At 37.0% G+C, this 26,621-nt stretch overlaps 1 protein-coding gene across 1 annotated transcript; it reads right to left on the reverse strand.

Moving 5' to 3' along the window:
- Window positions 1–19,969: 19,969 nt before the first annotated feature.
- LOC131517936 (olfactory receptor 4K13-like) lies at window positions 19,970–20,911 on the reverse strand. Its single transcript, XM_058740564.1, has one exon. It carries the CDS (start codon window positions 20,909–20,911, stop codon window positions 19,970–19,972), a length of 942 nt encoding a protein of 313 aa, XP_058596547.1.
- Window positions 20,912–26,621: the final 5,710 nt, after the last annotated feature.

Genomic DNA, 26,621 nt, shown 5'->3' on the forward strand with positions numbered 1-26,621 from the left:
TATGAGTTTATTAGAGGTTGCCTAGAAGAGGGAAGAACACACAGAATGTCATAGGGACTGACAAGTCCATAAACTTGATCTTTACTCACATACTGTTTCTTACCCAGGCAAACAACCCTTTTGGTACTATGACTACTTCTTTCGTATTTTACAGGAGATATTTCACTGGACCACATGGTATAGAAACTGGAGGGAATGGAGACAACTAAATAAAATGGGTATATTGGTTAGTAGGGGCATGGTCAGTTGGACATTTGAGAAAACCTCTCCTTCTTGTTCAGCTGCAGATCAGACTGTGTGAACTCATAAGGTACTAGAATAATAATAGAGAAGAGATTGGAAGGCATCAGCAGAAGTGATTTTTATCTCTTGCAGGAGGTGCATTTACTGACATATTTTCATGAATATCTCAAAAGGCAGTAAAAATTCGCCATAAATATTGCTGAAATCACATGAAGTGCATTATGATTCTTGAAAAGAACTGATTATAGGCCATGAGCATATTGTTGATAGAAGGTTGCATGTGGAGACAGTTATCTCATTAACTGAGATCAAACCCAATTACTGAGGAAAGATTAAGTTATTTAGACTAGACTCTCAAAACCACATGGTACTCATCTACATGTGCCGGACTCTTCAGTTCATGTGATCAGATATAAAGTGTGTCCCATCTGTGCATTCTTCTCCAGTTGTTGCAAACATGAACAAAGATCTATTTTTATCTGATATTCTTTCTAGGTCATATGACTTCACAGATATAAGTATAAAGAAACACCTAAATCACTATTAGTAAGACTAGTGAAGTTTACCATTGTAGTCTTGTTCCACTTTCCTCCATTAGTGAGGGGTAAAGAGTAAGGTGAATCATTTACCTTTGTGAACATGACTTAACAAGACTTCAAAAGAGTCCTATCTTTGAGAAGAGTCCTATCTTGGGTTACTTAGCCTCCTTGGACCTATCCTTCCTCACAATTATTTCCCTTAAAATTCTTTCAATCTTTGACTTTGTCAGAGTTGGAAGTGTCAGAGATATTATGTTGCTGACTTGGGTGGATTCAGGCAAATTAAATGAACTTTTAAAAAAGACACACAAATAAAGGGAATAGGTCAGCGCTCATTCTATGTAAATTCACCTGGTTAAGACCTTCCTTGTTTGGCTGATTTTAGCTCTCTTCTTCAAGTCTTATTTCAGGCATGTTCATCTTCAGTCTTTTCCTTGCTTTTATGAGAGCCTAGACCGAAGGCTAATGTAGATTATAAGAAAAGAAAATAGAATGTATGTGATTTGGGGATACATGTAATCTTTTAGTTACATAGTTCATATTTTTTAAATTGTATATCTAGATAACCATAATAAACACTTAATCATATGTTCGTTTCTATGCATGGTTACTATCACTAAGACACACAGTTCTTGTAAATGGCCATAATCAGCCCATTATAACCCCAAACATAATCAGCCCATTATGTTTGACACTATCATTGAAAGTAACGTAAAAACTTCCTTCTTTCACAAGGTAATAAAACAGGAAATGCACATCTTTGATAATTCTCATTCACAGATGGGAATCTGTATTTCTTCTTTGTGCCTTGTACTCTTAACTGTAGGACAATTATTTCATCTGAACTATAGCCCCTAGACCTTCTGTATTTCCTTGAAGCACGCAATAGGTATACTTTGCAGGTGCACCTGGGTCTGGCAAAGACAGCGCCTAGAGAAGATGTTATCGCTAATTTTTTTCTGGCTTAATGAGTGTTTTCACTACTGGCCATTTTCAGACTGTTACCATAGGAAAGTTGAATTTTCTCATAAGCTTTTCTAGCAATCCCTAACAAGTATAATGATGGCATCAATATTTTATGAGTGGTGACATTCTATGATTTTCAAAGCTCTGAATCAGGCATTTTATCCTCACATTTCTATCATTTATCTCTCTTTTAAAATAATTGCATTTCTAAAACACAAAATTTTCCCTGAGATCAGGAACATGACAGGGATGCCCACTCTCACCGCTGTTGTTTAATATAGTGCTGGAAGTTCTAGCATCAGCAATCAGACAACAAAAGGAAATCAAAGGCATCAAAATTGGCAAAGATGAAGTCAAGCTTTCGCTTTTTGCAGATGACATGATATTATACATGGAAAATCTGATAGACTCCACCAAAAGTCTGCTAGAACTGATACATGAATTCAGCAAAGTTGCAGGATACAAAATCAATGTACAGAAATCAGTTGCATTCTTATACACTAACAATGAAGCAACAGAAAGACAAATAAAGAAACTGATCCCATTCACAATTGCACCAAGAAGCATAAAATACCTAGGAATAAATCTAACCAAAGATGTAAAAGATCTGTATGCTGAAAACTATAGAAAGCTTATGAAGGTAATTGAAGAAGATATAAAGAAATGGAAAGACATTCCCTGCTCATGGATTGGAAGAATAAATATTGTTAAAATGTCAATACTACCCAAAGCTATCTACACATTCAATGCAATCCCAATCAAAATTGCACCAGCATTCTTCTCGAAACTAGAACAAGCAATCCTAAAATTCATATGGAACCACAAAAGGCCCCGAATAGCCAAAGTAATTTTGAAGAAGAAGACCAAAGCAGGAGGCATCACAATCCCAGACTTTAGCCTCTACTACAAAGCTGTCATCATCAAGACAGCATGGTATTGGCATAAAAACAGACACATAGACCAATGGAATAGAATAGAAACCCCAGAACTAGACCCACAAACGTATGGCCAACTCATCTTTGACAAAGCAGGAAAGAACATCCAATGGAAAAAAGACAGTCTCTTTAACAAATGGTGCTGGGAGAACTGGACAGCAACATGCAGAAGGTTGAAACTAGACCACTTTCTCACACCATTCACAAAAATAAACTCAAAATGGATAAAGGACCTGAATGTGAGACAGGAGACCATCAAAACCTTAGAGGAGAAAGCAGGAAAAGACCTCTCTGACCTCAGCCGTAGCAATCTCTTACTCGGCACATCCCCAAAGGCAAGGGAATTAAAAGCAAAAGTGAATTACTGGGACCTTATGAAGATAAAAAGTTTCTCTATATTTCTGCTATAATTTAAAGAATAAAATCATTCAAACTGATAAGTATAACCAAACAATTTGAACATACCTAGGTTTCTTTAGTCTAAGAATAATTTATTGGCCTGGGCTGCCATTATAATCTAATTTCCAATAATCATGGGTTTAGTGTTTTCTGATTTTTGTTTTTTTTCCCAATTGTAACAAGATCATGTTTGTTCCAGATTAATTTTTGAAACCCATTGAGCCCTCCTCTCAGTTTCATTTTGGCACATATGTTTCACACTTATGGATACATTTAATGTTATTAATGAGAATAATGTGATCGATGTGGTATGTAGATAGAGTAGCATGTCAAGATTATGTAACCTACCGGTTTGCACTTGGACTTCAGAGGTAACATCAGTATGAAATGGATGCTTAATCTTCATCATCCAGAGACTTTATTTTCTTCTCTGGACTTCAAAAGACAGCAGTATATGAGTGTATCCCTTGGTAGGAGGCACAAAGGAGAGAACCCATTTAATTGTTTTAGATTCCTTAGGGACCAGTGGTAAAAAAGTAATTGGGATTGTTGAAAAAGACTTTTGACATTGCAGAAAGGAGATACCATTTTTCATCTATAAAACTGATAATACTTTAAAGGCAATAATCCATACTAGGACCAGAGTTGAATTATGAGAATTCTATATGATGTTCATTCTTTTGTAGTAGTTTGTTTTCTCCAAAAAGCATTCATAAATGTGATATTTAGCAAAAATATAAATATTCTAGATTATTTAAATTCTACATTTTATTAAGGCCGAGATTTTCACATTTAAACTTGAATCTTTGTGGACTGTTGAGAAACAATGTGAAATTATTTTTTATCATTGAAATTAAATAATAATTCATTCCACTAAGAATTTGTTATGCTTTTTTTTATTACCTTTCAAATTTGCTGATACATCAGGCTCTTTTTGGGGAGTACTTGTTTACTGTTTTATTTTCCTGGATAATTTTTGAAGAGTTACTACTTAACTCATTAGTTTACAGTATAGTTAATGTATAGAAGGGCAAGTCTGTTGTCATTGCTTTATTCATTCAGAGTGTTCTTGGTTATTTTTATATATTTTTATTCTACATTAAATAGATGTATTTTCTAAAGTTAAAACAAGCTCCATTGACATTTTAATCTCGTGGTATGAAACTTCTAAGAAAGGTTTGAAAAATGAACATAATTACAAAATTGAGTCTTCCATTCAGAAAGATTTTATGTCTCTTTAAATGTCTGCCTACTTTTATGATACAATATATTTTCTAATCTTCATTATCAATTTTTTTGGTAACACATTATTTGTTAAATGTAATTTTGCATATACTTACTATGATCTTTTTCTTTAACATAATTGGTTTTATTGCTATTGGTTCCATTTATTACATATTTATATGGCACATGGTATCATTGTGGAAATCTCTTTTGTCATTTTTTTCCCCTGTTCTTTGTCTTCTTTGTTTCAAGTTACTGGTAAAATAATATACAACATTAATAACATTTTTTTCTTCAGATACATTTCCTGTGCCTTAGTCCATTAACTAAGTGTTTAGATTAATGTTGAATAACAGTGATGATAACTGGCTATGGCAGAATTTGTTAGTTTCCCAAACATGACCCTTCCTTCTTTCTCTAAAACAAAAACTCATTTTCTAACTTTTTTTTTACAGTTTATTTATTTTGAGAGAGAGCGAGAGAGAGAGAGCGCGCAAGCAGGAGTAGGTGAGGGGCAGAGAGAGAGGGATAGAGAGAATTCCTAGCAAGCACCATGCTTAACACAGAGCCCGACATGTGGCTTGGTCTCATGACTGTGAGATAATGACATGAGCTTTAATCAGAAGTCAATGGCTTAATTGTCTGACCACCCAGGTGCCCCATTGCTCATTCATGGTATGAGGCGTCTATGCACTTCCATGGAGTCTCCAACCCTGTCCAGAACACTGCATCTCACTACCTTGAGCCATCCACTGTTCTTCATTTTCCTCACCAGTGACCAGTTTAGTAATTGGTATAGACTGTGTAACAGACTGCTGAGTAGCCTTCTCCCATTCTTCTTTAGTAACAGATGTCTGATTCATTAAGTGGCATTGTGAAGCCTGCCATGTGATAAAAGTGGCAAATAACATGAAAGTAAACAGTATTTTCAGCTGGCTACTTGGTGAAAATTCTTTAGAGGGGCTGACTTCTGACAGAGTCACGCACTTTGCGTCTCCCCAACTCTATATTTTCTCGGGTCTAATTGGAATAGTGTTAGTTGTTATACTAACATAAAGTACTATAAATATTTACAGTTCAATGCTGTCAGGTTAGCATTCTACATACATAAAACAGGAGTTTAACTAATTACTTAGTAACATGAAGTGAACGTGTCTAATGACATGAAGGCTGAGATGCTAACAGGAAATGTTCAGGGAAACCAAAGATGAACATCAACTGGAATCTACCACCAAATCTAATCTGGAGGGGCAAGAGAAGACACAGTCTTACCACAGCCCCAGGGTAATGACATGTATTCATTTTCTTCTCCTTCAACCAATTTCCCAAAAACTAGAAGCTTCATCCAACCCAAATTTCTTATCTCCCAGTTGTATAAGTCCGAAATCCAACTTTTTTCTCTCTGGGATACAATGAAGTTGTTGGTAGGACAATATTTCTTACTGGAGGCTTTGAGGGAGGAAACTGTTCCCAGACTCATACTGGCTAAGGGCCAACTTTAGTTCTAGGTGTTTTTAGAATAACATCTCCATTTCCTTGCTGATTTTCAGTCAGGGGTTATTCTCACTTTCTAGACATTGCATGTATTCTTTGGTCATATCTTCTTCCTCTTCAAAGCCAGGAACAGTGGATGAAAGCCTCCTCAAGATTCATCCTTCCTGGATTCTTTTTTTCTTTCTCTGGATCCATGAAAAGTTCAATACTTTTAAATACTCAGGCAGTACATTGAAGCCACAAGATTACCCAGGATAATCTACCCATCTGAAGGTTTATAAACAATCATATTGTCAAATTTCTGTTTGCCATGTAAAGTAACATATTCACAGGTTCCATGATAAGGGTATGGACTTCTTTGGGAGACCATTATTTTGTGCATGATGCCTTATATACAAAAGTGAGAAATGTAGTGACCAATTTCACTAGGAGGGCTAGAGTCATGGAAGTGTTGCTGAGTTCCAGACTGAGCCAGAGAACTACTACAGATATTTGGGCTAAGACAGTGTGTGTGTGTGTGTGTGTGTGTGTGTGTGTATTCTTCGTTTTCTTTTCCTCCCACCCTGTATTAATCTAACAGTGATACCCATTTGTAACTATCTGAAGGTCAGGAAATGTTAGGTCGCTAGAAATGAAGTCTTCATGCATTAGGGCTTCCTGTAGTAAGAGCAAATTTGTAGAAACGAAAAGAATGGATTGGATGGAATATGGGACTATAATGGCACACATCCGTTTATTATTTAGTCTTTCTGGAGTACAAATGTGTGAGGAATTTTTACAGACATTTTGGGAGAAATTATTTAAAAATGAACATACATACATGGGGTTTTGGAGTCTCCGTTGATAGTGTCGCACTGCTACACATACATTGGACTAAGATGCTATAATTGTTTTACACTAGAAAACAAAAGCTCTATCTAATTATAACACTGCAATCATGGCTGATTAAAGGCAGACCAAAATTTAGGTCAAGGACATGTGATGTGTACTTACTTAAAGGGAAGTTAAGTGAAATTTTCAATATTCCTAAGATAGGGCATAAGACAAACAACACTTTTTTCTTCCCAGATTAAGCCACTGTGACGAATCAAGTGTGAGGACAAAAACCATTATCATTTAGGATGGCAGGGTCTTGCCACATTTGTGAAATTTTGGAGAGTTTATCCAGGGCAAGGATGCTGAGGCATCTCCTTAAAAGTTAAAGTATTGCATCTTGTACCATCGCTGTGCCACTAAGAAGAAAGCATGTCTGGTAGTCCTCTCCAAGTTTTAGAGGCAGTGTATTCCAACTTGTATATAATATTTATTGATTGACATGAGGTTTCCAGTTTTGTAAACTTAGTTCAGGGGAGGCATCTTATCAGATCTAGAACAAAGTAAAAGTAGCCTTACCCCTAGGGCCATTTATCCAGGTTAATCATACAGTATTAAAGTTATCTCTCCTGAGAAATAAACCATTCATTAGTTTTTTTCCATATTCTAATAGGAGAGTCACAATGTAGTTTCATAGGATCATAGCATGTGTATGCCATGTGCAGCAGAGAACTATGCATGAGTTGGAAATTAGCCACTGACATTCTACTAAACCCCATAGGTATGGACCATCTGACCATGGAGGTTCAATTGACTATGGAGATGTAGGTGTCCATCATGCCCTGCATCATTTTATATTAAGACTGACTTTGAGCATCACGGTGTTTAGATTGTATCCTGGTATCTTGAGATGGCATCCTCTAGGATGTAGTGTATACTCTTATTTAATGACATTAGATGTAATTTTGTTCCCAGTAAACAGAATCTGTAGGGTTAAGAACACGGATATTCTCTGTATGTCTTCAAACTCTATAAAACACTTGTAGAATTTATGCTTTCTTTTCCCACAGCTTCAGGCTCTCTAGTTCCAGAAGTTCTGGGATATGCTTTCACCAGTGATGCAGTAAGATTTCTATTAACCTCAAGCTTCACTGCCACTCACTCACTTTATGTTTTCCTTTCCCAGAGACATCATGACAATGAAAGGTGTCACTATCTTGTAAGTAATTTACCTTGGTCATCAGAAGAGGTAGTACTGCTGCACTACAATGGTTAAGTAGGGCCACAGTAGAATTTTTTAAATCTAAATTGAAATATGGAATTGAACTATTCTACCTCTCGGCTGAAAAAATGCACTGGATGGTATTACTTGCAGAGGTGTCAGTGAAGAAGAAAACATTAGTGAACATGGAGCGATAGCTATACAAAATGAAACAGGAAGAGATTGAAAACAATTTCCATTCCATAAATGTGTCTACAAGGTAAATGACCATACACAGTGAAAGTAGTAACAATACCTTGTTGAATGTGTTATCTCAGTAGATAACAGCAGACATAAATCTAAAACAGCACCAACACCAGAGTGGGGAGAAGGTCAATGGAAGGAAATGGAAGTTTCACTAATGTGATATTTGTATCACTAACTGTGGTCCATGAGTGTCACCCATGTATTGCAGTTGGACTGTGGTACATCACAATGGTCAATATGTATTTGTGGTCCTAAAATTAACATTAAAGCCACTACAAATTTTTCTGTTCTTCCTGTTTGAGTTTTGGTAGTGTGTGAGTATCTAGGAATTTGTCCATTTCTTCATCTTGTCCAGTTTGTCAGCATATAATTTTTCATCATATTGTCTTTTGATTGTTTGAATTTTTGTGCTGTTGGTTGTGATCTCTCCTCATTTATTCATGATTTTATATGGGTCCTCTTTTTTGATAAGTCTGGCATGGTGTTTCTCAATTTTGTTTACTTTTTCAAAAACCAGTGTTTAGTTTCACTGATCTGTTCTGATTTTTTTTTCATCTTTATCGTTTGTTTCTGCTCTAAACTTTATTTTTTCCCTTCTTCTGATGGCTTTGGGATTTATTTGCTGCTCCTTTTCTAGTTCCTTTAGGTGTAAGGTTAGGTTGTGCATTTGGGAACTTGCTTTCTTCTTGAGCTAGATATGATTTGAAGTGTATTTTTCTCTGTGACTGCCTTTGCTGCATCCCAAGGATTTAGAGTGTCATATTTTCATTTTCATTTACTTCCATGTATTTTTTAAATTTATTCTTTAATTTCCTGGTTAATACATTCATTCTTCAGTAGGATCTTCCTTAACCTCCATGTATTGAGGGCTTTGCAAATTTTTTCTTGTGGTGATGTCAAGTTTCTTAGCATTATGACTTGAAAATATGCCTGGTATGATGTCAATCATTTTGTACCCATTGAAGGCTGATTTGTGACCTAGTATGTGATCTCTCCTGGAGAATGTTCCATGTGTACTCAACAAGAATATGTATTTCTTGTTGCTATGTATTGCTAAGTCCATCTGGTCCAGTGTGTTACTCAAAGCCATTGTTTCCTTGTTGATTTTCTGCTTAGATGGTATATCCATTGCTTCAAGTTGGTTATTAAAGTCTCCTACTACTATGGTATTATTATCAATAAATTTCTTTATGTTTGTGAATAATTTATTTATATATTTGGGTCCTCTAAGTTAGGGCCATAAATATTTACAATTGTTAGATCTTTGATGGATAGATCACTTAATTATGATATAATGCCCTTCTTCATCACTTGTTACAGTAGTTGTTTTAAAATCTAGGCTGTCTGATATGAGTATGGCTACTATGACCTTCTTTTGAAGTCCATTAGCATGATACATGGTTCTCTATCCCCTTACTTTCAACCTGCAGTTGTCTTAGTATAAAATGAGTCTCTTGTAGGCAGCATATAGATGGATCTTATTTTGTTTTGTTTTGTTTTTGTTTTTGTCCATTCTGATACCCTATTTCTTTTTTTGGAGCATTTAGACTATTTACATTCAGAGTGATTACTGAATTTAGTGCCATTGTGTTACCTATAGAGTTGGTACATCTGGTGGTATTCTCTGGTCTTTGTTGTCTTTCCTGCTTTGGTCTTTTTTTTTCTCCACTCAGAGAGTCCCCCTAAAATTTCTTGCAGGGCTGGTTTAGTTGTCATGAACTCCTTTGGTTTTTGTTTGTCTTGGAAAGTCTTTCTCTCTCCGTCTTCTGAATCATAGCCTCAGTGGTTAAAAGGATTCTTGGTGGCATACTTTCCAATTAAACAATTGAATATTTCCTGCCACTCCCTTCTGTCCTGCCACATTTCACTGAAGAGGTCTGATACTAACCTTATGTGTTTACCCTTCTAAGTTAAGGACCTTTTGTTCCCAACTACTTTCAGAATTCTCTTTTTATATTTTTGCAAGTTTCACTATTATATGTCATGGTGTTCACCTGTTTTTGTTGATTTTGAAGGGAATTCTCTGTGCTTGTTTGACTTGGATGCCTTTTTCCTTCCCGAGATTAGGGAACTTCTCTGCTAGAACTTGTTTAATCATTCTGCCCCCTTTCCCTGCTCTTCTGGGACTCCTACGATATAGATATTATTTCACTTTATGGAATTGCTGGGTTCTCCAAGGCTGTCATTTTGATCTAATAGTTTTCTTTCCATCTTCTTATTTCCATGATTTTATCTTCTATATCACCTATTCTGAACTCAGATTCCTCATCCTTATTGTAATTATATCATCAGTTTGCATCTCAGTTATAGCATTTTTAAATTCATCTTGACTAGTTCTTAGGTCTTTGGTTTCTGCAGGAAGGGTTTCTCTGGTATCTTCTATGATTTTTTCAAACCCACCTAGTAGTCTTCGGACTGTTATTCTAAATTCTTGTTCAGGTATATTGTTTGATGTTCTCTGATCTTTGTAGTCTTTCCTTCTTTGGTCTTTTTTTCCCTCCACCCATAGAGTCCCCCTAAAATTTCTTGCAGGGCTGGTTTAGTGGTCAGGATATACTTTTGAGAAAGTCCCTGGTTGTGATTTCTTCTTGACCTTTCTTTTAGGGAATATTCCTCCATCTTGTCGTTTTGACTAAGTTCCTTTCTTTTGGATGTTTTAAAAGCTTGTTATGTTTGCTGCACCTGATAGTACTGCTGATTAAAGAGGCTTAATACCCTGTCCAGGCCTGGCAGTCCAGGAAGTGTTTCTGGTGTATGATGTGTGTGCTCTGCTGTTGTGTTTTGGCTGTTCTTTCCCACCACTTAGCCCTCTGCGATCTCCTCCTTGCTTGCTGTGGTGGAGTGTTTGGACCTGTAACTAGATGTGCTTCGATTTGTTTGTGAAGTAACCTTGGGGGGAAAAAGCCTGGAGGAAGCCTGATCCCATAAAAAAGAAAAGGAAGGGGAAAAAAAGAAAATTAAACAGAATAAAAAACTATAAAGCTGATTCCAAGGAAAAAGAAAGGGAAATAAATACAGAAGAAAAAGAAGGTAAAGGAAAAGAATAAAAAGGCCTGATACAAAAAAAGAAAGAAAGAAAGGAAAAGATAAAAAGAAATGACAAAAGCAAAAACAAAAACAAATCAGAAACTATGAACCTGATTCCAAAAGAAAAAATAACTAAGTGGAAAAAAAAGAAAAAGAAAAAGTGTTGCCTGTTGGTCCCCGGGGGATGGTGGCTTTGCTGGTCTGAAGAAGAGGCCAGTTGTATTGACTTGGAGTCAGTCTTTCTACAGTTTATAAGCAGTTGCCAGGCACCCAGTGGCAGGGTTCGGTGTAAGCAGGTCCCACGAACAGTGGGGGCCACTGTGTTGCTCTCTAAAGTCCCACTGTGTTGGTGTTGAAGGGAAAATGATGCTACCCCAATCTCTCAGTGAACCTGGGATCTCAAACCCTGGTATTCAGGCAGCCTTACAGAATTGCGAAGGCAGTCAGCATGCCCTGCACCACAACTATCCTCTGCCTTCTTATTGGTGCATGGATGGGATTCAAAACCCAAAGTCTTAAAGGACCCAGCACAAGGTGGACTGGCTCCTCTACTCCAGAAGAGCCCCTCACACTGCTGATGAAAGGCCTTTGGCTGGCACCTGCAGGGTCTTTTGTCCTTGAGGAGTCAATAAAGCTTGTTCCAAAGTACTCCAGGAAGGGGACTGTTCTTTCCCAGTGCATCCTGGAATTTGTTATAACAGGGTAGGCACTCCCGGCCAGCTCCCTCCTTTCCAGGAGCACACACCACAGTTCCACTCCAGAGAAAGTCACACACTTCGAAAATCTCAGAGTTACAGCTCCACATGCTGTTTGCCAAAAAAAAAAAAAAAAAAGAACTGGGACACAGTGCTCCCAGTCTGTGGTCCAGAGAGGTTTTCCTCTTGTGCTAACTCAATGCTGCACTATCGCAACACCTCTACTTTTTTTTTTTCTATCTATGAAATAGGCTGCTCCCTTTCATGGCTCCACCGTTTTACATTCCCCAACTCCCATCCATGTACCTCACATGTGTCAAGCTGGCTCCTCCAATGGTGGAGATCTTTCTACCACTCTGCAGGTACATTTCCTGAGTATTCCAAGTAATCTGACCTCAACAGCTTTCTTTGAGGGACGTAGGAAGTCCAGAGCCCCCTACTTCCCCACTAACTTAAGTCCTCCCTCTGTCAGTAATCGGCTAAGAAATTGAATCCGTTATCAAAAATCTGTCAACAATAATAGTCCAGGTCCAGATGGCTTCCTAAGGGAATTCTACCAATGATTTAAAGAAGAGTTAATACCTGTTCTTTTCAAACTGTTCAGAAATGGAAAAGAAAACGGAACTGGAGAACAGAAAACAGAAATGGAAGGAAAGCTTCAAAACTCATTCTATGAAGCCAGCATTACCTTGATTCCAAAACCAGAAAAAGATCCCACTAAAAAGGTGAATTATAGGCCAATATTCTTGATGAATCTGTATGCAAAAATTCTGAACAAGATACTAGCAAATTGAATTCAACAGCACATTAAAAGAATTATTCACCATAATCAAGTGGGATTTCATCTTAGGAAGCAGGGCTGGTTCATTATCTGCAAATCAATCAACATAATACACCACATTAATGAAAGGAAGGATAAGAACCATATGCTCCTTTCAAAAGATGCAGAAAAGCATTTGGCAAAATACAGCATTCTTTCTTGATAAAAACTCTTAAGAAAAGAAGGGGTAGAAGGAACATACCTTAACATCATAAAAGCCATATATGAAAGGCCAACAGCTCATATCATCCTCATTGGGGAAAACAGAGAGCTTTCCCCGTAAGGTCTGGGACTTGCCTGGGATGTCTCCTCTCACCACTGTTGTTCAATATAGTATGGGAAGTCCTTGACTCAGCAATCAGACAGCACAAAGAAATAAAAGGCATGCAAATTGGCAAAAAGAAGTCAAACTTTCACTCTTTGCAGATGACATGGTACTCTACATGGAAAGCCCAAAAGCCTCCACCCAAAACTGCTAGAACTGATGTGTGAACTCATCAAAGTCTCAGTGTATAATATCAATGTACAGAAATTGATTGTGTCTCTATACACCAGTAATGAAGCAGAAGAAAGAGAAATCAAGAAATTTATCGCATTTACAATTGCACCAAAAACAATAAGATACCTAGGAATAAACCTACCCAAAGAGGTAAAAAATCAGTACACTGAAAATTACAGAAAGCTCATGAAGGAAATTGAAGAGGACACAAAGAAATGTTAAAACATTCCATGTTCATGGATCAGAAGAACAAACATTGTTAAAATGATTATATTACTCAAAGCAATCTATGCATTCAATGCACTCCCTATCAAAATAACACCAGCATTCTTCACGGAGCTAGAGCAAAAAAATCCTAAAATTTTGTGAAACTAGAAAAGATCCTGAATAGCCAAAGTCACGTTGAAAAAGAAAAGCAAAGCTTGAGGCATCACAATTGCAGACTTGAAGCTGTATTACAGAGCTGTAATAATCAAGACACTATGGTACTGCCACAAAAACAGACACATAGATTAATGAACCAGAATAAAGAACCCAGAAATGGGCCCACAAATATATGGCCAACTAATCTTTGACAAAGCAAGAAAGAGTATACAATGCAAAAAAGACAGTAACTTCAGCAAGCGGCATTGGGAAAACTGGACAGTGACATGAAGAAGAATGAAACTGGACCACTTTCTTACACCATACCCAAAAATTAATTCAAAATGGATGAAATACCTAAATGTGAGACCGGAAAGCATAAAAATCCTACAGGAGCAAACAGACAGCAGCCTCTTTGATCTCGGCCACAGCAACTTCTTACTAGACATGTCTCCCAAGGCAAGGGAAACAAAGCAAAAATGAACTATTGGGACCTCATCAAGATAAAAAGCTTCAGCACAACTAAGGAATTAAAAAAAAAAAAACTAAAGGCACATATAGAGAACTTACCAAACTGAACTATAAAGAACTTACCAAACTGAACACCAAAAAACCCAAATAATACAGTGAATAAATGGGCAGAAGACATTAATAGACATTTTTCTAAGGAAGATATCCAGATGGCTAACAGACACATGAAAAGATGCTCAAAATCACTCATCACCAGTGAAATACAAATCAAAACCACAATGAGATAACACCTCATACCTGTCAGAATGGCTAATATAAACAACTCAGGAATCAACTGATGTTGGCTAGGATACAGAGAAAGAGGAACACTTCTGCACTGTTGATGGGAATGCAAACTGGTGCAGCCAGCCACTGTGGAAACAGTATGGAGATACCTCAGAAAATTAAAAATAGGATTAACATATTAGCCAGTAATTCCACTGTTTGGTGTTTAAACAAAGAAAATTCAAAAAACTAATTTGAAAAGATTTATGTACTTCTAAATTTATTGCAGTATTATATATAATAGCCAACATATGGAAGCAACCAAAGTGTCTACCACTAGATGAATGGATAAGGAAGATATAGTATATACACACTGGAATATTATAGCCATAAAAAAGAATGGAGTCTTGCCATTTGCAACAGCATGGATGGACTTAGAAGGTGTCATGTTAAGTGAAATAAGTCAGACAGAGAAAGACAAACACCGTAAGATTTCACTCATGTGTAATCAACATGCACACACACACACACACACACACACACACACAAACCCAAATGAATAAAAAACAACAAAAAAGAGCAGAATTAGAGATATAAATACAGAGAACAAACTGATGGCTGCCATAGGTGAGGCAGGTGGGGGGATGGGCAAAATAGGTGAAGGTGAGTGGGAGATACAGGCTTCCAAGTATGGAAAAAACAAGTCACAGGAATAAAAGAAACAGCATAAGAAATATAGTCAATGATATTATAATACTTATTTATGGTGACAGATGGAGCTACAATTCTGGTGAGCATAGGAGCATACTGTATAAATTTGTCTAATCACTATGTTGTATACCTGAAACTAATGTAATATGTGTGTCAACTATATGCAAATTTAAAAATTCATATAAAAATAAAAAAAATTAAATATTTTTAAAAGGGAAACATAAAAATTTTTAAAAGACGTCAAAAGAGGTGGCCCCCAAGATGTTTGGATAATTTTAGGTTTTCTATTTTCCTTTGGAAATCTTTACAGTTTCCACAGACTCACTGTATTACTTAATAAATACAGGCTTACTATCTGAAGCAGACTACTAACTCTTCCTCTGCTCTCACTTTTGCTGCATTGTATTTTCTACTTAAGAGTACGGATGTATGGCAAACTATAATGTTTGCTGGATCCCATCCCTCCCTTTCTCAAAACACTTCATTGGCTTTACCTTGACAATAAAAAGGAATCCACTGTGCCTGAAAACTCTGGTCTCTTCCTTTCTATAATATCTCAGCATATGTCTTCTCTCATTTATTCATAAGTCTCCTTCACAAGGTCTACCTTTAAAACCTAAAACTCTTTGTCACATCACAGTGTCTATTTACACTGGCCCTTTTACTGATGTACTCTTTCCCCTGCTCAGATGTCTAACTCTAGATCTTGCTTAATGTGTTGGTATAAATGTCTCCTCTTAAAGTGATCTTCTGAAACCACCACACCTAACACAGATCCCCTCCTCTTTGATATTCTCTCCAGAACAGGCATCAGGTCTCTGTCTATAATCACGTATCTGTATTTCTTTGGGCAGTGCTTGGTACCTAGTAAATATTTTTCTAGATGTTTCATGAATGACTTATTCCAGTTGAAAAAACATCGGCATGTTATCTGGTTGAGCAAGCTATGTTAAGCAGTTCATGGTTTTAGTTTTTAGCATTTTAGTTGATACTGATTCTTCAAAAATTATTTGAATACTAAAGATGTTGGAAAATATATTTTTCAGCATATTTTTTAAATTATAAAGATGATTAGCGTATTGAGGATATATAGTGAGAAAGTATTCTTATCCTCATTCAAATCACAATACCTCTGTGCAGACTCCATATGGTTGACAAATAGTAATAGATATTTTAACAACAATAGGTTATAAATGCAACTTTAGATGAGTTCAAGCCCTGCATCGGGCTTTGCACTGACAGTGCAGAGACTGCATGGGATTCTCTATCTCCCTCTCTCTCTGCCCCTCCCCAATCATGTTGTCTGTCTTTCTCAAAATAAACTTAAAAAATACAACTTTATAATTCTTTTTATATGCTGTTGAATTCGATTTGCTAGTATCTTATTGAGAGTTTTTGCATCCATATTCATCAGGGATATTGGCCTGTAGTTTTTTTTTTTTTTTTTTTTTTTTTTTTTTTTTTTTTTTTTTTTTTTTTCTGCTGGGTCTCTAACTGGTTTAGGAATCAAAGTAATGCTGGCTTCATAGAATGAGTCTGGAAGTTTTCCTTCCCTTTCTATTTTTGGAGCAGCTTGAGAAGGATAGATATTATCTCTGCTTTAAATGTCTGGTAGAATTCCCCTGGGAAACCATCTGGTCCTGGACTCTTATTTGTTGGGAGATTTTTGATAACTGATTCAATTTCTTCGCTGGTTATGGGTCTGTTCAAGTTTTCTATTTCTTCATGTTTGAGTTTTGGAAGTGCGTGGGTGCTTAGGAATTTGTCCATTTCTTCCAGGTTGTCCAGTGTCTTGGCATATAATTTTTCATAGTATCCCCTGATAATTGCTTGTATTTCTGAGGGATTGGTTGTAAGAATTCCATTTTCATTCATGATTTTATCTGTTTGGGTCATCTCCCTTTTCTTTTTGAGAAGCCTGGCTAGAGGTTTATCAATTTTGTTTATTTTTTCAAAAAACAAACTCTTGCTTTCATTGATATGCTCTACAGTTTTTTTTTTAGATTCTGTATTGCTTATTTCTGCTCTGATCTTTATAATTTCTCTTCTTCTTCTGGGTTTGGGGTGTCTTTGCTGTTCTGCTTCTATTTCTTTTAGGTGTGCTGTTAGATTTTTGTATTTTATATTTTGTATTTTTCTTGTTTCTTAAGATAGGCCTGGATTGCAATGTATTTTCCTCTCAGGACTGCCTTTGCTGCATCCCAAAGCATTTGGATTATTGTTTTTTCATTTTTGTCTGTTTCCATATATTTTTTAATTTCTTCTGTAATTGCCTGGTTGACCCATTAATTCTTTAGTAGGGTGTTCTTTAACCTCCATGCTTTTGGAGGTTTTCCAGACTTTTTCCTGTGGTTGATCTCAAGCATCATAGCATTGTGGTCTAAAAGTATGCATGGTATGATCTCAATTCTTGTATACATATGAAGGGCTGTTTTGTGACCCAGTATGTGATCTATCTTGGAGAATGTTCCATGTGCACTCAAGAAGAAAGTATACTCTGTTGCTTTGGGATGCAGAGTTCTAAATATATCTGTCAAGTCCGTCTGGTCCAATGTATCATTCAGGGCCCTTGTTTCTTTATTGATCTTGTGTCTAGATGATCTATCCATTGTTGTAAGTGGAGTATTAAAGTCCCCCGCAATTACCACATTCTTATCAATAAGGTTGCTTATGTTTGTGATTAATTTGCTTTATATATTTGGGGGCTCCCATATTCAGCACATAGACATTTATTTATTTATTTATTTATTTATTTATTTATTATTTATTATAGAAAGATATGGGTTTAAAATCATTGTGATGTCTGTAGGTTTCATGCTTGTAATGATGTCTCTGGTACTTTGTCTCACAGGATCCCCCTTAGGATCTCTTGTAGGGCTGGTTTAGTGGTGATGAATTCCTTCAGTTTTTGTTTGCTTGGGAAGACCTTTAGCTCTCCTTCTATTCTGAATGACAGACTTGCTGGATAAAGGATTCTTGACTGCATATTTTTTTCTGTTCATCACATTGAAGATTTCCTGCCATTTCTTTCTGGCCTGCCAAATTTCAGTCCATAGATCTGTCACTAGTCCTACTGGTCTTCCTTTATATGTTAGAGCGTGTTTATCCCTAGCCGCTTTCAGAATTCTCTCTTTATCCTTGTATTTTGCCAGTTTCACTATGATATGTTGTGCAGAAGATCAATTCAAGTTATGTCTGAAGGGAGTTCTCTGTGCCTCTTGGATTTCAATGCCTGTTTCCTTCCCCAGATCAGGCAAGTTCTCAACTATGATTTGTTCAAGTACACCTTGAGCCCCTTTCTGTCTCTCTTCCTCTTCTGGAATCCCCATTGTACGCATATTGTTGTGCTTGATTGCATCACTTAGTTCTCTAATTCTCCCCTCATACCCCTGGATTTTTTTATCTATCTTTTTCTCAGCTTCCTCTTTTTCCGTAATTTTATCTTCTAAATCACCTATTCTCTCCTCTGCCTCTTCAATCTGAGCTGCGGTCACCTCCATTTTATTTTGCACCTCATTTATAGCATTTTTTAGCTCCTTATGACTGTTTCTTAGTCCCTTGATCTCTACAGTAGATTTTCTGCTGTCCTCTATACTGTTTTCAAGCCCAGCAATTAATTTTATGACTATTGTTCTAAATTCTCGTTCTGTTACATTGCTTAAATAGTTTTTGATCAATTCGTTAGCTGTCACTAATTCCTGGAGTTTCTTTGGAGGAGAATTCTTCCATTTTGTCATTTTGGATAGTCCCTGGAGTGGCATGGAACTGCAGGGCTCTTCCCCTGTGCTGTCTAGAGTAACTTGTGCTGGTTGGTGGGGCCGCAGTCAGACCCAATGTCTGCCCCCAGCCCACCACTGGGGCCACAGTCAGACTGGTGTGTACCTTATCTTACCCTCTCCCAGGGGCAGGACTCACTTTGGAGTGGTGTGGCCTCTGTCTGGGCTACTTGTACACTGCCAGGCTGTGGTACTACTTCTATGGGATCTGGCGTATTAGCCAGGGTGGATCTGCAAGGTGCACAGGGACGGGTGGGGCAGGCTCAGCTCGCTTTGCCTTCGGTGTTCCCCTGTGGGAGGGGCCCTGCAGCACCAGGAGGGAGGCAGATCTGTTGGAGGGATGGATCCACAGAAGCACAGCGTTGGGTGTATGCGCAGTGCAAGCAAGATCAGTGATGGGAACTGGTTCCCTTTGGGATTTCGGCTGGGGGCTGGGAGAGGGAGATGGTGCTTCCCAGCCCCTTTGTTCCCCGCTAAGCTGAGGTCTGTCTTCCGGGGCCCAACACCTCTCCCTCCCTGTGTCCTCTCGCCCTCCCGCTCTCCAAGCAGAGCTGTTGACTTTTAGCATTCCAGATGTTAAGTCCCTCTGGCTGTCAGAACTCACGCAGTCCAGCCCCTCTGCTTTTACAAGTCAGACTCGGGGGCTCTGCCTTGCCGGGCGGGTTGCCACTCTACCACCCTGGCTCCCTCCCACCAGTCCGTGTAGTGCACCGGCCTCTCCACCCTTCCTACCCTCTTCCATGGGCCTCTTGTCTATGTTTGGCTCCAGAGAGTCCATTCTGCTAGTCTTCTGGTGGTTTTCTTGGTTATTTAGGCAGGTGTGGGTGGAATCTAAGTGGTCAGCAGGACGCGGTGAGCCCAGCGTCGTCCTACGCCACCATCTTCTCAACTCCCAAAATACAACTTTATAAATAAAAATTGAAACTAAACATATTTTTATATACTAAGCCATTGCAAATTGATAAAGCTTTTGAAAAAAGACATATGATTAGATACTTTAAACATTGATCAGGGTTGTTTCCCTGAATTCTAGGACAAGGAAGTAAAAGGAAATAATGAGTGTACACTTATTTATGTATTGAATCTGTTCTATGAATGTTTTCCATTAGATTTTTAATAAAACTGATCTTAAATATTCCATTAATTCTGAGGGAAGATAGTTGATACTATTTAATATTTTATTTTAATTTTTCTGCTAAGTATTTAAGATTCAAAACCCCAAATAGCAGACAACACAAAACAATCAGCTGTTACAGACGTATTTAGAAAGTGAGCCAGGAACCAATATGATAGCTTGTGAGTCTCTTAATGGCTGCTTTCATTTCTTGATTCCTGAGAGTATAAATAATTGGATTAAGGAGGGGAGTGATTATAGAGTAAAAAACAGAAAGAAACTTATCTGCAGAGTAACTCTTGAATGGGAAAGCATAGATGAAGATAGCAGGACCAAAGGAGAGAGTGACCACAGTGATGTGAGCAGACAGTGTGGACACTGCCTTAGAGGATGCACTGGAGGAGTGCTGCCAGATGGTGACCAGCATGACAATGTAGGATATGAGCAGGAGAATGAAGCAGATCAGGGACAGGAAGCCACTATTTGCAATCACCAAGAGCTCTAGGATATAGGTCTCAGTGCAGGCAAGCTTGATGACCAGGGGAAGGTCACAGAAAATGCTGTCCACAACATTGGGACCACAGAAAGGTAAACCTACCATGAAAACCATCTGGCTTATGGTATGTATGGATCCAATTGCCCATGAGAGCAGCAGAAACCCGATGAGCACCCTGTGATTCATGATGGTCTGATACTGCAAGGGCTTGCATATGGCAACATACCTGTCTATGGCCATAGCTATCAGAAGAGACATCTCTCCACCCCCAAAGAAGTGCACAAAAAACATCTGAGCCATGCAGCCACACAGGGAGATGGTCTTGCGTTTTCTAAGGAGGTCTGCAATCACTTTGGGAGTTGTAACAGAAGAAAGACATAAATCAAAAAATGATAAATTTGCCAGAAAGAAATACATGGGGGAGTGAAGATGCGTATCAACTATCACAGAGATCACAATGAGGAGGTTTCCTACTATGATGGCTACATAGACAAGGAAGAAGACTGCAAAAAAGAATATTTGAATTTCTTGAGAAGTGGAAAGTCCCAGCAAGATGAACTCAGACACACTTGATCTGTTGTTCAGGAGATCCATTCATCCTTGTAATGAATTTCAGAAGTTGCCTAGAAGAGAAAAAAAAAACACACACACAGGATGTCATAGGGACTGGCAAGTCTGTAAAACTTGTCTTTATTTCCATCCTGTCTCTTATGCAGGCAAACAAATGTATGACACGATGACTACTTCATAGATATTTAGCAGGAGATATTTCACAGGACCACATGACAGTTGATAGTGGAAGGAATTGAGCCTACTAAATGAAATATGTATGTTGATTAATAGGGGCAAGGTCAGTTAGGTATTTGAGAAAACCTCTCCCTTGTTCAGCTGTATAGCAGACTGTGTGAATTCATAAGTTACTAGAATAATAGAGAAGACTTTGGAAGCCATCAGCAAAAGTGATTTTTATCACTTGCAGGAGGTGCATGTACTGACACATTTTTATGAAATTCTCAAAAGGCAGTAAAAATTTGCCATAAATATTGCTGAAATTATATGAAGTTCATTATCATTCTTGAAAAGAACTGATTATAGACCATGAGCATATTGTTGATAGAAAGTTGCATGTGGAGATAGTTATCTAATTAACTGAGATCAAACCCAATTACTGAGGAAAGATTAAGTTATTTAGACTAGACTGTCAAAACCACAGATACTCATCTACACGTTGCCAGACTCTTCAGTTCACGTGATCAGACGTAAAGTGTGTCCCAACTGTGCATTCTTCTCCAGTTGTTGCAAACATGAACAAAGATCTATTTTTATCTGATATTCTTTCTAGGTCATATGACTTCACAGATATAAGTATAAAGAAACACCTAAATCTTGTTCCACTTTCCTCCATTAGTGAGGGGTAAAGAGTAAGGTGAATCATTTACCTTTGTAAATATGATTTAACAAGACTTTAAATGTGATATATTCTTTGAAAAGAGTACTATCTTGCGTTACTTAGCCTCCTTGGATCTATCCTTCTTCACAATTATTTCCCTTAAAGTTCTTTCAATCTCTGACTTTGTCAAAGATGGAAAAAAAGTCAGAGATATGTTGCTGACTGAGGTGGATTCAGGCAAGCTAAATGAACTTTTTAAAAAGACACACAAATAAAGGGAATAGGTCAGTGCTCATTCTATATAAATTCACCTGGTTAAGACCTTCCTTGTTTGGATGATTTTAGCTCTTTTTTTCAAGTCTTATTTCAGGCAAGTTGTTCATCTTCAGTCTTTTCCTTGCTTTTATGAGAGCCTAGACCAAAGGCTAATACAGATTGTCACCAAAACAAAACAAAACAAAACAAAACAAAAAAAAGAATATACGTGATTTGGGGATACATGTAATCTTTTAGTTACATAGTTCAAAATTTTAAAATTGTATATCTGGGTAACCATAGTGAATACTTAATCGTATGCTCTTTTCTCTGCATGGTTACTGTCACTAAGACACACAGTTCTTGTAACAGCCCATAATTTTCCATTATGTTTGACACTGTCATCCAAAGTAGCATAAAAACGTCCTTCTTTCAGAAGGTAATAAAACAGGAAATGCACATCTTTGATAGTTCTCATTCACAGGTGTGAATCTGTATTTCTTCTTTGTGCCTTGTACTCTTAACTGTAGAACAATGATCTCATCTGCACTATAGCCCCTGGACTTTCTGTGTTTCCTTGAAGCACTTAACAGGTTTACTTGCAGGTGCACATGGGTGTGGCAAAGACAGAGTCCTAGACAAGATGCTATCTCAGTGTTTTAACTATTTGGCCATTTTCAGACTGTTACCATAGGAAAGTTGAATTTTCTCATAAGCTTTTCGAGCAATCCCTAACAAGTATAATGATGGCATCAATATTTTATGAGTGGTGACATTCTATGATTTTCAAAGCTCTGAATCAGGCGTTTTATCCTCACATTTCTGTCATTTGTCTCTTTTAAAAATAATTGCATTTCTAAAACAACAAAGGCACTTTCTCAATATTTCTGCTATAATTTAAAGAATAAAATCATTCAAACTGATAAGTATAACTGAAGAATTTGAACATACCCAGATTTCTTTAGTCTAAGAATAATTTATTGGCTTGGACTGCTATTATAATCTAATTTCCAATAATCATTGGTATAGTGTTTTCTGATTTTTGTATTTTTTTTCCAATTGTAGCAAGATTATGTTTGTTCCAGATTAATTTTTGAAATCCATTGAGCCTTCCTCTCAGTTTCATTTGGCACCGTTTTTAACACTTATGGATACATTTAATGTTATTAATGAGAATAATGTGATCGATGTGGTATGTAGATAGAGTAGCATGTCAAGATTATGTAACCTACCAGTTTGCACTTGGTCTTCAGAGGTAACATCCGTATGAAATGGATACTTAATCTTCATCATCCAGTGACTTATTTTCTTCTCTGGACTTCAAAAGACAGCAGTATATAAGTGTATCTCTTGGTAGGAGGCACAAAGGAGAGAACTCATTTGATTGTTTTAGATTCCTCAGAGACCAGTAGTAAGAAAGTAATTGGGATTGTTAAAAAAGACTTTTGACATTGCAGAAAGAAGATACCATTTTTCATCTATAAAATTGATAATACTTTAAAGGCAATAATCCATACTCAGGCAGTGGAGAGATAGGACTAGAGTTGAATAATGAGAATTTTATATGATGTTCTTTCTTTTGTAGTAGTTTGTTTTCTACAAAAAGCATTCATAAATGTGATATTTAGGAAAAATATAAATGATCTAGATTATTTTTATTTTACATTGTGTTAAGGCTGAGATTTTCACATAAACTCAAATCTTTCTGAACTTTTCAGAAATAATGTGAAATAAATTTCATCATTCCAATTAAATAATAATTCATTCCACTAAGAATTTGTTATGCTTTGTTTATTACCTTTCAAATTTGCTCATAAATCAGGCTCTTCTTTGGGAGTACTCATTTCCTGTTTTGTTTTCCTGGATAATTTTTGTGGTGTTACTACTTACTTTACTAGTCATTAGTTTACAGTATATTTAATGTATGGAAGGGCAAATCTGTTGTCATTGCTTTATTCATTCAGAGTGTTCTTGCTTATTCTTATATATTTTATTCTGAATTAAATAAATATATTTTCTAAAGTTAAAACAAGTTCCATTGGTATTTTAATATCACAGTATTAAACCTATAAGAAAAGTAGAAAAAAATGAACAGAATTACAAAATTGAGTCTTTCATCCAGAAGCATTTTAATGTCATTCTAAATGTCTGCCTACTTTTATGATGCAATACATTCTAATCTTCTAATCTTGGTAACATATTTTTTGTTCAGTGTAATTTTGCATATTTCCTACTTTCCTATTCTATGATCTTTTTCTTTAACATAATTTGCTTTATTGCTATTGTTTCCATTTATTATATATTTATGTGGTACATGGTATCATTGTGGAAATCTCTTTTGTCATTTTTTTTTTGCCAGTTCAGTGTCCTATTTTCTTGAAGGTACTGGCAAAATGATCTACAGACATTAATAACTTTTTTTTTCTTCTTATACATTTCCTGTGCCTTATTCCATTAACTAAAAGGTGACAGTAATGTTGAAAAACAGTGATGACAACTGGATATAGCAGAATTTGTTATAGTTTCCCAAACATGACCCTTCCTTCTTTCTTGAAAATGAAAGATCATTTTCTTATTTTTTTATAGTTTATTTATTTATTTTGAGAGAGTAAGCAGGAGCAGGTGAGGTGCAGAGAGAGAGGGATAGAGAGAATCCCAAGTAGTTTGCATGCTTAGCACAGACTCCAATGTGGGACTTGATCTTACAACTGTGAGATAATGACATGAGCCAAAATCAGGAGTCAGTGGCCTAACTGTCTGAGCCACCCAGGTGCCCCCAAAGCTCATTTTGTGGGATGGGGTGTCTATAAACTTCCATGGAGTCTCCAACCCTGTCCACAAAGCTGCATCTCACTACACTGTGGCAATCACTGTTTAATTTTCCTCACCAGTTTAGCAGTTAGTACAGACAGTGTAAGAGACTCCGCTGAGTAGTCTTCCCCCATTCCTCATTCAAAACAGATGTCTGAATTCATTAAGTGGCATTGTGAAGCCTGCCATGTGACAGAAGTGGCAAATAACATGAAAGTAAACAGTATTAACAGGCAGCTACTGGTGAAAATTCTTTAGAGGAGCTGACTTCTGGTAGAGTCAAGCACTTTGCCTATCCTCAGCTCCATATTTCCTCAGGTCTAATTGCAATAGTGTTGTTGTTATACTAACATTAAGTACCATAAATATTTACAGTTCAGTGCTATCAGTTAAACATATATAAAGCAGGAGGAGTTTAATTCATTAAACTAGTGACATGAAGGCTGAGATGCTAATAGGAAATGTTTGGGGAAACCAAAGATGAACATCAAATGGAATCTACCACCAAATCCAATCTGGAGCAGCAAGAGAAGACACAGTCTTACCACAGCCCCAGGGTAATGACATGTATTCATTTTCTTCTTCTCCCTCAAAAAATTTCCCCAAAACTAGAAGCTTCATCCAACCCAAATTTCTTACCTCGTAGTTGGATAAGTCTGAAATCCAACTTTTCTCTCTCTGGGATACAATGAAGTTGTTGGCAGGACGATATTCCTTATTGGCTTTGGGGGAAGAAACTACTCCCAGACTCAGCCTGGCTGAGGGCCAACTTTAGTTCCAGGTGTTTGTAGAATAACATTTCCACTTCCTTGCTGATCTTTGTCAGACATTATTCTCACTTTCTATACATTGCCTGTATTCTTTGGTCACATCTTCTTCCTCTTCGAAGCCAGAAATATTGAATCAAATCCTCCTCAGGATCCATCCTTTCTGGATTTCTTTTTTCTTTCTCTAGATCCATGAAGAGTTCAATGCTTTTAAAAACTCATGCATTTCATTGAGGCCACCCACATTAACTAGGATAACCTCCCTATTTCAAGGTTTATAAATAATCATATTGTCAAAGTTCAATTTACCATGTAAGGTGACATATTCACAAGTTCCAATACTAGGGTGTGGACCTCTTTGGGAGATGATTATTCTGAGTATAATGGCTTATATACAAAGGTGGGAAATGTAGTGGCCAATTTCACGAGGAGAGCTAGAGCCATGGAAGTGTTGCTGAGTTCTAGAATGAGCCAGAGAACTACTGAAGATATTTGGGCTAAGGCAGAGTGTGTGTGTGTGTGTGTGTGTGTGTGTGTGTGTGTGTTCGTTTTCTTTTCCTCCCACCCTATGTTAATCTAACAGTGATATCCATTTGTAACCATCTGGAGGTCAAGAAATGCTAGGGTGCTGGAAATGCAGTCTTCATGAATCAGGGCTTCCTGTAATAAGAGAAAATTTATAGAATGGAAAAAGGATGGATTGGAAGGAAAATGGGACTATAATGGCACACATCCTTTTATTATTTAGTCTTTCTGGAGTATAAATGTGTGAGGAATTTTTACAGACATTTTGGGAGAAATTATTTAAAAATGAACATACATACATGGGGTTTTGGAGTCTCCGTTGATAGTGTCGCACTGCTACACATACATTGGACTAAGATGCTATAATTGTTTTACACTAGAAAACAAAAGCTCTAATTTAATTATAACCTTGTAATCATGGCTGGTTAAAGGCAGACCAAAAATTTAGGTCAAGGACATGTGATGTGCACTTACTTAAAGGGAAGTTAAGTGAAATTTTCAATATTCCTAAGATAGGGCATAAGACAAACAACACTTTTTTCTTCCCAGATTAAGC

This window comes from Neofelis nebulosa, chromosome 7, assembly GCF_028018385.1.
Source record: "Neofelis nebulosa isolate mNeoNeb1 chromosome 7, mNeoNeb1.pri, whole genome shotgun sequence".
Classification (NCBI taxonomy): Eukaryota; Metazoa; Chordata; class Mammalia; order Carnivora; family Felidae; genus Neofelis; species Neofelis nebulosa.

Coding starts and splice junctions, on each gene's coding strand:
- LOC131517936 (XM_058740564.1), bottom strand. CDS start 20,911: ATGGATCTCCTGAACAACAGATCAAGTGTGTCTGAGTTCATCTTGCTG.